Genomic DNA, 12937 nt, shown 5'->3' on the forward strand with positions numbered 1-12937 from the left:
GATTCTATGATTCTATGATTCTGTGAATTGCCTTATTAACGGAATTAACTGAATCAAGGAAAGTTTCATTCCCCCCTAAGCTAACACATAAAATTTTTACTGATGAGTTCACAACACTGAGGGTATTGTCTCTAAATGCAAATATAAAACTAAGGCTATAGCTATTTAAGAAACCTATGGACACAGCTTCCATACTGTGTACTCCCTTAAGTCTACTTTATTTTTCTCTACAGCTTCAATTAGGAAAAGTGTTCCTTATTTCCCTGTTTGTGACTGCTGTGAGGTCTATAAAACTTTTTTCAGTCCCTTGACAAAAAACACTGAAATAAAATTACTGAAGGAAGACCTGAGCTCCCAACCAAGCAAGCATTCATCAGCTGAACTGTCTACACACACCCCTCAGAGCCAAAGGAAACAGAAAAGAAATGCCTTTAACATTAACCCTTTTCTGTTTCAAGCCATGCTAAATCCGATTATTTCTGGTGTGTTGGAGTCTATGATTGTATGTGTGGGTAAGTTCAGCAGATGCAGAGGAACTTGAAAAGCCACAGGAACTTGATGGAGAGTCCAATCCTGTTATGAAATGCTTTGGCTGGTTTCTGAAAACACAAGGTCTATCCAAGTAAAACAGGAGAAATTGCCTGCTTATAAACCTAGCTACCTAGACTATACTATGTTTTCCAGAAAAACTTATTCCCAGAAACAGTTCTGTAAACAAGGTGACTACAGCAAGCACCAGTGCTTATTGCCTGCGATGGTCTCACGTCAGCTCTAACGAATGTGTGAAAATACATCCACAGCACTTGTTAAGGTAGTGTGTCATTTACTTTTTTATTCCAGTGTCAGTAAATATACTCAGCACACTGGCTTTCATCGTGCTTACCTACCACTAGCCTTAAAGCAAATCTAGAAAACCTCTGCACGAAATTAGATTAATTTATTTTAGAGTTTAATGCTGACGCCCATCAGTGTAGAACCTGGACAGCTCCCAAGCAGAATCAGTACTAATGCTAAAGCCTCTAATATGCTTCATGTAACATAGTCCCTTCTCCTTCCTCCTCTTTGACTGGCATTAAGGAGCTAGGTGTGTGAAAAATGCAATGAAGAACCATGCTCCGGACTCCAGATATGCTATCAAAAAGCCTGTGTGCCTGTGTAAAACAGCAATGTTTTTTCGAGGAAGGAAGAAATGAGGTGGTTATGTTTTGCAAAAGAAATATAAATGAGCTCACGTGAATGCCCCTGTTTCGAAGTCACCTCTGTCATTGGGAGCATGGGAATGAGATGTGCATAAGCAGTGTCAAGAGATGGGATAAACTCCATCAATATCTGGAAAATCATCCTAACCATCCTTTCATCCTACTGGCACAATGACAACCAGGCGATTGTAGAAAGCCACCTCAGACACATTACTGCCCTTGTGCTCCAGAGATCTGGCTAGGTCCTACATGATCTACAGATAACTTTACTTTTTGTATGGAAACTTCTGCCAGAGTTATGGAATGTAAGGAGGCATGAAGGACTCCCCACAGCCAGCCTCAGAAACAAGTATTTCAACAAACCACCCTCCTGGCTGGCTATTTCAGTGCTCATCTCAAATGCCTATTGTTTCTGAATGAAAAGGAAAAGACTGTGGGTATTAGCAAAAAAAGGAAAATAAGGCTGAAAACCAAGTGATAGAAGAGTAATTCTTCTTCCAAATCAGTTTCAAAAGAAGTCTACCTCATATGCTAGCCTGTATGATTCTACTGTGATCATGTATTGATATTGTATTCTCAGTTTGTTGGCTCCATTAAAAATGATCTTTTCTTTCAAACAGGAAAGAGAATAGTGAAAGAAAAGCTGGGGAAAAAAAACCAAGTTTCCCGTAAATCTATGATAGCACATTTCAAAGGGTCATCCGGCACACTTAAGTATTGACATTCCTTCAGCTGCTTATTTTTCCTTTAAATTACAGTAGCTATTCCTAGTAGATACTGGTTGGGAGAAAATAACCTCTGTAAGGGTCTACAGAATGTGCAAGTCCATCAAAATAAAATAAACCACTTAACAAGTTCAGAGTGAAAGATCTAGAGTGATAGTTTGCACTGGAATTCACTTTGAATTTGTGGCTCAAACATCAGACAAGACAGAGCATCCTCGGTTAAAGTACTAAATGGAAATTTAGAGGAGGGGTGTTTTTCAAGCCTGTGATACATGGAGAAAGGCACACTTCCTTTCTGGCAACAATGCCACTCCTTTCTTATCAGTAGTATAATTTAGCACAAATTTAGCAGCTAGCTAGCTGCATATTGCTGGCTTGCCTTTTGCCTCACTGTACTGTCATGTGCAGCCAAAAGGACAGCTAAAACCCCAGTGCCGATGAAGCTGGAGTGAATAATGCACCAGGCCAATAGCTCATCAGCTGCCAGTCAACCTCCCCGCGCTGCTCAAGCACAGTTTTCTTATACCTTCCTCAACCGTCTTCTTTACCCAAAGGAGTATGTTTAGGAGGGTTTTTCCAGTGTTCTTGGGAGTGGTTTCAAGGCCACATTAAACCAACTTAGATCAGTGCTGCCTTCTCTTCCTTAATCTCCTCACCTCAGCTGCTCTTTCCTGCTGGCAATATTCTTCCCTTTACAGCTAGTTTTCAGAGATCACCAAGCAGCATGTGAGGACTACTGCCAGCACAGCAAAAGGAGTGGGAATGCACAGCTGGAGGTGGAAGAGGAAGAGAAAAACTGTCCCAGATCAGCTGAAGGCAGTCGCAAAGCCACCCCCATACTGTTGATTTCCAAGTTATGGTTTAAATCCTTCAGCTGTTATGGTCCTCACGAGCATGCCTTGCTTACACAGCGAACAAACAGCAGCAGATAATCTCAGTGTAGCTCCACTACACAAACCCTTCACTAGCAGAGCTAATTTAAAGGTTTCTTGTATCCCATTGCTTCTCTCTCCTCTTCCTGACCCTGATTCTTGCTTCTCTGCCAGATGTCACTGCCCCTCAGTTGAGCAGGTACAGCCTGTTATGCATTTGCTCTCTAACCTGAGCCTGCAAAACAACCCAATGAAAGAGAAAACATAAAACCCTCCAACAACCAGAATGGCTCATGAAAAATGTTGTTTCCAAGCAAATATTTTTCCAGGAATCCCTGCAGCTGCTGAGTGCCACAAGCATCCTCCTCAAAGAACCACAGCTTTCCTGAGCAGTGCCAACTAGCTGTTTGTTTCATACACCATGCAGGCATCAACTAAATCTAATTCATCTGCAAGCTAGTATTGGCAAGTACCTAGCGGGCATGTCCACACTGCACATAAATGAGCTTAAAGAGCTGCTAAGAAGCACTCATGGAAATATCAGCATATGAAGATTAACAACTGCTACTGCTGCTCTGTCATTTATCTTCTGAGTATTTCTGCTTTCGGAGCAAAATTTGCTAACTGCTACTGTTACTTGAGCCACACAGTTCAAAGCTGACTTGGTCACCGCCACGTCAGTTGTCATTTCTTTTGTAACTGCAGAATGAATATATCTCAGTCCATTCATTAATCACTATATAAACAGTCCTATTTCCAGGTGAATAAATCTTCCTCGCCACACAAAGCTGAATCCCAACACGTGTCAATATTAGCAATGCAGTGATTTTTTAGAAATCCCTATGATCTTCACATTAAGATAAAGCCCGTACTGTCATTGAAGTGGAAACCCTATTCAGCAGGCATTTACTGTGATGGTGAGCCTGCTCAAGGGGTGCATATTCTATGCCTCAGGGTTACATGGCTATCAGTGGAAGCTACAGGCTGCTGCAGGACAAGTCTACTAAGTGTGGGGTCTACAAAAAAAAAAAAATTTTAAAAAATGTATCATCTTCCTCACGATACATTCCCACCTTAGAGTAAAGTTTCCTTCCATCTATTGACACAAAGCTGGAAGTCTACCAGATAGCACTCAACACATCCACCCTCCCAAAAAGGAGCAAGGAAAGCTCAGGCAGTGGAACTGAAGGAGCACAGAATGGAGAACAACTCTGTCTTTATCGGATATTCCAGTGAGTATATTCACCTATCCAGGCAGAACAGGCAGGCAGGACTTGTACTGCTTGAAATGTCAATGGCATAAGAAAAACCCAAATCAAACCCTAAAAAAATGACAGGGATTCACTGGAGTGCGGGGAGGGAAGCAAGGTACTTCAGAAACATGCCATTGTTATTAAACATGTAGTGGTAGAGTGATTAAGCTGCACTGTCTGTTTAGTCATTAATGTAACCTGTATAATGTCCCTGTAATTGGCAATTTTACTTTTGGCAGTTGCACACACGCACCTGCTTAAAGGAAAAAGATGATGCTATTGTTAGGACACTAACGACTGTTTTCTGCAACTAGTGTTAAAATGGGCAACTCTTTGGCTATCCTTGTACATGGTGTGTAACAAGATGGGAATTTGAAAACTACAGAGAGTTATTAAGCTACTCCACTGACATTCAGCCTGGACATTACAAATTGCAAAGTCTGACTGAAGCACCAAATTTGGAAAATGGCTGGCAGTATTCTCCCTCTGTTTTCTAGGACTATATTCCAAACAGACGGTGTTGTTTCTTAAAAAAATCAGTCTGCAACAGCAACATGTTCTTCAATAACCTATCCTGGAAAGATATTTAAGACGCTAACTGGAGGCTCAGGCCAAATTGAAATTCACATTCCTGACTTCCTATCCCATCATTCCCTCAGTCTGAGTTTAAAACATGAACAAAACCAAAACATGTACCGAGTTCTTGCTGTACCATGCCTTTAGGATGCTGGTTCTCCAGTTCTGAAATGAGAAGTATCTGGGCAGCAAGAGGGAAAGAAAGCAAGGCAACAAGAACTGACTAAACTGGAGAGGCAGGAGATGTGAAAAACAACTTGGATATCAAAACACTACATCATGGGCTAGCTGGAAAGAAAATGCCTACATACATACACACACATCTCAGATACCTGACTAAACCAGAAACACTGTGAGTGAGTATCTGAATGTCTGTAACCATCACTACAGACAGACTAACAGCAGAAGGTGTAGAATAAACCACCTCAAGAGTTACTTATTTGTACTTAACTATATGTTGCATTTTTGGCAGATTTTTAGGTATGCCTCATAATAGGGCTGTTGGGAGAAAAAAGAAAAAAAAAAGAAAAAAACCCAGGAAGATAGGGCAGAACTTCTTATGTCTATAAGAATTTAGGGGAGTAGGTATACAAAGCAACAACTGTCTGAATTCATCACTAGCATGCTTGTCCGGCTTCTATTGGGCTCTGGGCAACTTGCAAGACTCACATCCTGCTATACTCCTTTCTCACAGCACAAACTCTTCACCCCCAAAACACAAGCAAAATACAGCCAGAAGGAGAACTGGATTTGCAGAGCAAATTACAGCTGGTTTGAACAGTGTAGCTGGCATGTGCTGGCAAGAAAAGACACCACAGAGAGTGACCATTTCCCCATTTTTCACTGCAGTAGAAACTTAAAATAACACTGGCTCTTCCATCAACGTCTGAAAGGTTTAGGCTTTGGTTGGAATGTGGGGAATTTGTGAAACTATTGCAGAGAAAAGCATTATTTTGTGCCATTATGTGCACCTGTGACAGTGACAGGTTGGGGAGCCGTTCCACTAGTCAAAATTATGAGTTTCCCTGTCCGCCTTGTACAGATCCTCCAATGTCTGTACCAAAGCAATGATATCTGCAGCTAAAACTGCCTGGCAGAATCTGAGCAGCCTCTCAGTCCAAACCCGGCCCCATGGTGGTTCGGTGGCTGCAGTCAGGTATTGTCACATAGCTGTGTTTGCCTGTACACAGCTTTCACGTGTTTTTATTTCATAGGTTATCCCTCCAGCCTTGCATAACTACTTTGCATTTTACTAGCTAGCAGTTTACTAAGAAACACTTTTTCCATAATATGCAACTTAGTGGATGACAAACCAATTATCAGATCTGCGATACCACTTATATGGGAAAATTGATTTGGAACTTCTGCCCCATTACACAGTATTCAAAAACTAATATTACACTGACAAGATGGTCATTGTCACCACCATCAACAAGTTAGACAGTTTCTATATCAGTTTTAACGTATCATAAACCCCTTACGACAAAACTCGGGTGTTCTCCAGTCTATGCAGACCCCATTTTCCCTGCAGATGTGAGCGTAGGAAGTTATCATCTCGCAGGCTTCGTCCTCATAGCAGCTGCTTTCTGTGCAGGCCTCGTAGAACATGTTGGGGGAGATTACCCTGTGGCACTCTGCAAACCGATCGGAGAGCAGAAGGCGGCAGTGGCTCGTTGCATGCTCAGAGCATCTGTCTTCTCTCCAGATTTCACAGATCTTCCCTGGCTCTTCCACCGTCCAGTCTTGGATAAACATGCCGCTGTCAGGAGTGACAGAGCCATCATGTAATGTGAAGTCATTGATGTGGTTCTGGTCACACACCCCTAGGAGGGCGAGTAAAAGGAAAAGAAAGAGTCTGAATACAGTCAGCAATAAACAAACCTAGAGAAAACAGGCACGGGACAGACGGAGCTGGTTGGGGCTGCTCAGTGAATGCCAAGGGGAAGAGGAATGAACGATATTCCTTATAGCTGTTATCAATAAAGGCATAAAAACCCTGGGTCTTGTTTCCCATTTCCTTATTACAGGAGATATAGGTTATGCCACAGAGGTATAATCTACACAATAGATTATACCATAGAGGATACCATAGAATTAATTCTCCCAGGTAGTAGGACCCCTCACAAACTTTTCACCTTCACTGCAAGCATAGGACTCATCTCTCACATAAATGTATATGTGTCCTGGTTTCGGCTAGGATAGGGTTAAATTTTTTGCTAGTGCTGTGTTTTGGATTTAGTATGAGGAGAATGCTGGTAACACTGAAAACTGATGTTTTCAGTTGTTGCTAAGTACCCTCCTAGTCCAAGGACAGCTCCCATGCCTACTTACTGAGCTAGGTACACAAGATGGGAGGGAACATAATCAGGACAGCCAGCCCAGCTGGCCAACGGGGTATTCCATACCATGTGATGTCATGCTCAGTATATGAATGGTAGGCGTGATCCAGGAAGTACGGATCGCTACCTGGTTATCGGTCAGCGCGGGTGGGGAGCAATCGCAATTTGCATCACTTACTTTGTATATTTTATCATTATCATTATTATTCTCCCTTTTCTGTTTTATTAAACTGTCTTTATCTCAACTCATGATTTTCCTCACTCTGCCCCTGCCTATGCGCTCCCCGTCCCATGGCGGGGGAGGGAGTGAGTGAGCGGCTGCGTGGTATTTGGCTGCCTGCCAGGTTAAACCACGATAATATGTAAGAACCTAAAGTTAAAACCTCATCCGAAAAAAAAAAAAAGGTTTCCTTGAAAAGATGATGATATAATGTGAAATAAGTAAAACATGAGAGATGTCTAGCCTTGCTTTTTCTAAGGTATTACTGGGAGTCAATGAGCTGTTACATTGATGGCCACAGCAGAAAAACCTACATAGATTAGCAATGTGCCAACAACAGGGGATCAGTTCAGCCAGAGAGTTTACAGGTTCAGGACCTCACAAATTCCAATAACATAAATAGCAGTTCAAGCCCAAGTAGGAAGCTGTTAAAATTACTAGCTTTCAAACTTACCACAAAGACCTTGTGTTCCTGAAGAAAAGCTCTTTGAATTAAGTTTAAGAATAAACTCATTGCTTCTTGGAGTAAATGTGAGATTATGTCCAAGATGGGAGAACTTGATTTCGTGCATTATTGCTCCATAGACAGTGACTTCAAACGAACTGCTAGAATAGGGAATATGAACCCTTTCACCGTTAACAGCCACCTGTTTTCAAAAGGCAAGTTCATCACATCAGTTTTAGCAAGCAGTTTAAATCAACCCAATCTTACCATTGAAACACATTTTGACTTCACAGGTACTTGAAGATCCAACTGAATCTGGACATAAGAATCAATTTTGCAAGCTGAAACTTTCTATTGAGTCTGAAAATGCACAGAACTAATTGATCTTCATTCTGTGTATTATATGAACAACTTTTTCAACATTTTCCCATATGAGTGCATTCCTTCAGCATCACATACATACAGACTAGCAATCTAATGCCATGAAGTTAAAATGCATTAACCTGATTATCAATAAATCTCAATGAAAGTCAAGGCTGTCCATCACCATGCAGAACTGGGTGCAGGTGTTTTGGTCCATCCTATTTTTCCACACACGAGTCAGAAGTGATCACCTTTGCAGGCTAGCCGACTCCTGTATGTCTGAGGAACCCAGAGATTGAAAAAGTGACATATTGAATTTGAATACTTCTCTGCCTATAAAATAGATGTACTACATACTAGGCCTCTGCCAACAGAGGACAATTAGAGTGCAGTATGTCCTCTCTATAATCCCTGTCTTTCTGGCAGAAGTGTCAGGGAGACACTGCCAAATCCCATGTTCCTGACATTATCACACCCGCACAACGGGGAGAACAAGAAGAAAAACATGTCTGGCTTGTTATGTGAACATAGATTGTATCATGAAATTGAAATGAGGCATTTGCTCAGAAGCCTAAGAATAGGCTGCAAGGAGAACAGAAACTGGATAAAGGGAACAAATTTGTCCCCATAATGTGAAATTCTATAGCATGAGCAGACAATGCACAGATCGCTTCATTGTATTTAGCTTACTGCCATGTCACTGAAGAGCTGAACAGATACACCACCATGTTTCACTTCAATGGAGTCCATACAGTTCGTCTTCGGTGTTGCTCTGCATGGTCCTTCATGGAGGATAACTTCAACATCATGTTGCATGTCTCGAAACAAGGTATAGGAGCAATTGCCAGTCAGCTTAAAATTTAGCCCATCAAAAGTGACAATATGTCGAGATGAACTTCCTATACAGACACCTGCAAATCAATGAAAAAAAAAAAACCAGCCATGTAGGCATTCACTTTTGTTCAAATTAGACTATTTCTTCACAATTGTTATGGGCATGTGGAATCAATTAATTTAGAAACTAGGAAGGTAACGAAATGCAAAAGCTTGCAGCAAATCATTGACAAGAAACTTGGTAAATACTTCATCACATGTTTTTTTTGAAGTATCTTTGTCTGGAGCAATTACTATTACGAAAGATTTGGATAAACTCATAGAAACTCCCTTAGCATGAAGTTTACTTACATTGAATGTGATTTATTAGTAGATTTTATATGAAAAATAAAAGCAGGGAAAATGTGACCTTTCTCTATTTGTAGAAAGATTGTAACATACTTACTTCTTTATTTTTTGCATTGTGTTTTTTATTATAGTATTGCATTTCATTCGGTACAGTATTACATTTGAAACAAAATAACACTATTTCATTCTTATCAAACACATGTCACAAGTCAATATGGGGGGATTTTTTTTTTTTTTTTTTTCAGATGGGAAACAGAAAAAGGGCAGAGAAATAATGTACACAAGATAAAACAATGGTCAACTGACAGCTCAGTGTCCTGGTCATTAGGTTATAAACACTTCCTTGTCTTCACAAACTGGAAAACAAGGAGGATTATAATCTCACAAGTACAAAAACAAAACCTGAGCAAAAGGATGCTTCTGACACATGCGTTTTCAAATCTTTTACTTAAAGATTATACGGACAATAAAAGCTGTGTCAGCTGAACAGGTAGGAAGAAAATTCTCATTGTTAATAATTCAGCTACTTGGCTTCTAATTGAGATTTGAGAATCTGTTTCCCGTTCACTGACCTTCAAATTTAATTTCCCGGGAAAAACAGCAAACAGCAACTTTTGCTTCAAAAAAAAAAAAAATATATAAAGCCTATCTTGTGTACTGTCAGGCACTGATTGTCAAGAGGTACATCCCTTTGGAGTAGTGGAGCATCTTCAGATATTCTACTGTACCTTCTTATAAAGTTCATGTATAAACAACAATGAAACAAGTTAGCAATAAAACAATGTTTCTCAACCTTTTTTTATTCATGGACACCGAAAAAAATTCTAAGGATAATGGGAATCCTTTTAAATTTCTCATAGGTATTCTGGAGCACAAAATGTGTTAATAGAATCCATTTAAATCCGTTTAATAGTCCACAAGCACCCAAGAGCCATGAATCACATGTTGCAAATCATATTGCTATACAATTTATATCTAGTTCAGCAAGAAAACACCTTCATGGTGTAACTCCTGATCTGTTCCATAAACTCAGTTATATGACATAAGAAGAACACTTTTTCCAAGTACTTCCTCTTTGCAAAAGCATTTGTCATATCACCCACACTGACAAGCAATCATTTGAAAGGGCTCTAGTTCTCTAAATAACTGAACACTACTTTGCTGAATCACGAGTAAATTAAGCGTGCACTACCATGCTCCTGCAGCACAGATCACCTCCGTTCATAACAACGAAGAGATGCTGAAGCACACTGACATCCTACTAAGCACCTACTTTGCTACACTCATCTCTAAAGTTTATTGATTGCTGTGAGTTTCGGCTCTGACTTCAGCACATACGGCACCAGAATCAGCCTTCCTGCCTGCTATGGGTGTTGCTTTAGTTGGCACAGCATCACTTTGGTTTCAGTAAGTAGTCATTGAAACAAGGGTACTTTACCCATGGGGTTTTCATCAACTGGGTGGGGTTGGAGGTTTTTTCCTCCTCTTATAATATATGAAAACTTACCACTTTTCACCACAAGCTGTATCACTTTGGGAAAAAAAAAAGTTAAATTTTGCATATCATGGCTCACTAAATTCATAAAGAGCTAAACAAATGTTATCTCATGTTAAACAGCAGCAATCTCAACTCAACTATAGGTTTTTCATGATAATCAACTAATGGTACGAATGGTAATTTTCATTTCATCCTTTCAGAAAATCTTTATGAAGACATGTTTTGCCAAATGTATGACAAAATGTATGACAAAATTAATGCCTTCATGTTGCTACCAATGTATTTAGGATCACGAAAATTACTACAGATACATTTTTTATGGGTAGATATCACTAACAATATCTTTTAAACATTATACAATTTTATGATGATTCAACTAAAATCTTTCTACCTTTTTGAAATACTTATATCAAAACAGAAATGTTAGCTTTCAAGTGTTTGGATAATCAAATGTGCTTTTAGAAAATGCTAAAAGTTTGGGTGTTAAAATTTTGGATGTCTAACAATTCAGGGATCAAAATCTAGCTACCCAACTTAGATATTTCAAGCAGTGCCTTGAAGAAATTGTTCTTAAAACAGTCAGTTCTGCAGAGGACATTTTAAACTGAGATTATACATTATAAAGAGAAGACATATGTAGGGTTCTGATTTACTTTAAAAAGTAATCATATGACTTTAGATGTAAGCCCAATTTTCAGAATTATGTTGTGGAGTACAGTCCTCTAAGCTTCATGAAAGCTGAAGAGATTCATCAAGCCAGAGATTTTCAAGCTCTGAACAGGATCTAAACACTTGAAAATAACACCTACAGGTTCCTGGTTTTGAGATTTCTGCAAATTTTATCTGTAATACTATGCATGATTGGGCTGTAGAAATGCATTCTCTTGTATAGATACAGCCTTTAAGAGTTACTGGAGCTGATCTTTTGAACATTTAATTCAAAACAAACATCTTGACTAATTTTTATGGAAATCAAACATATGACTACCGTGCGTTTGGCATGGGGAGGAAGTGAAGCTCCGTCCCCAAACCCAGGCTGAGGCGTACCAAAAGACCCAGAGGCTGAGCCTACCCCTCGTTCCACCATGAGGTGCTCTTCCCTGTCGTGGCTGTGGAGCGATGCTCTGTGCCACCCTGCATGCAGCCAGGCATCCCTGCCTCCTTTATCCCGGACTGCCACCATTTCACTGTTGTCAGAGCATATGTCCAAGCACTGAAGCAATCTGGAGGCTCTAGTTCATTTTTTCACTTGAAATCATCATTCCCTTCTTATCTTCCTCCCTCAAGTCTTCCCTTCACATATGTGGGATTTTCCTAAAGAACCTCTCTTTTCAATAAATGGATCACCAGCCTCAGGGCTGAATCCCTCCACGCTGTAAACGTGAGTGGGTGCACTTAATTTCTGTTCCTGTCATCTCAGCCAAGGCACTAATCATACAGCGTTCACGGATTTTGCTCAAATACTCAGTGTGAGGTTTTATGGAGGCAGGGAGCATTTTTTTGTTGTTGTTTCTTTAATAAATGCGTTTCATTGAGGTTCAGGCCAAACCCTCAAGCCTAGAGGTGGACCAAGAATACATCGCTTGCTTACAGCTTGCCAAGATAAATTTCTGTTTTCTTCCATACATCCTCCTTCCCAGTTCACACAGCTTTGGAAATCAAGTGTGAAATTCTCTGATAAAACACTGTAGCTATGCTAATGTCAAAGTTAAGCTCGCAGTGGCCCTGAACTTGCAAATAGCATCACACATTCCAGGCATCAGTGAGACTCTCATGCTCCTAGCTTTTTGTTTAACCGGTGTACAGCGTTAATTTCTCCCACCTCGGTCATCTTTGATGTGTACAACGACTGAGCAGCTCCTTTCAGCATTACATTTCTGATTAACATTTCAAGTGATGGGGAGGGAGAGTCATACATGCAAAGATAGATACTCACATGGGCACATCCATCGGCAGCCACAAGTTTCTTCAATCTTAACAGCAGGAAGATTGCTGTGACATACCGGTTTTGGCATCCTCTCACAGTTAATTTGGTGACTCTCCAGAACTGTGTAATCTCCTGGAAAGCATGTCACAGTGTGGCACTGGTCCGGTAATGTCCATTTGTCACCAGGCTAGATAGGGAGACATGGATATTTAACAATTGAAAAGAACATGAGCGGAGGGGAGAAAAATGCAAAACTTGGCTGCTGCCACGCTCCTACAGCTAGCAAGTAAAGTGACACTGACAGCAGTGCTACTCAAATTAGCCTTGGATAATTAAAT

The 12937-nt window shown here is 40.3% G+C and overlaps 1 protein-coding gene across 1 annotated transcript in view; it reads right to left on the minus strand.

Moving 5' to 3' along the window:
• Positions 1-6106: 6106 nt before the first annotated feature.
• The window catches only part of LOC104077165 (von Willebrand factor-like), a gene marked incomplete at both ends in the record, with an annotated part of 88431 nt that continues 81600 nt past the window's right edge, over positions 6107-12937 (minus strand). The window contains 4 exon segments of the mRNA XM_009578293.1: positions 6107-6448; positions 7639-7831; positions 8683-8903; positions 12609-12786. Of these exon segments, the coding sequence (XP_009576588.1) occupies positions 6107-6448; positions 7639-7831; positions 8683-8903; positions 12609-12786 (934 nt within the window).

The sequence above is a fragment of the Fulmarus glacialis genome, unplaced genomic scaffold (assembly GCF_000690835.1).
Source record: "Fulmarus glacialis isolate BGI_N327 unplaced genomic scaffold, ASM69083v1 scaffold12515, whole genome shotgun sequence".
Lineage (NCBI taxonomy): Eukaryota > Metazoa > Chordata > Aves > Procellariiformes > Procellariidae > Fulmarus > Fulmarus glacialis.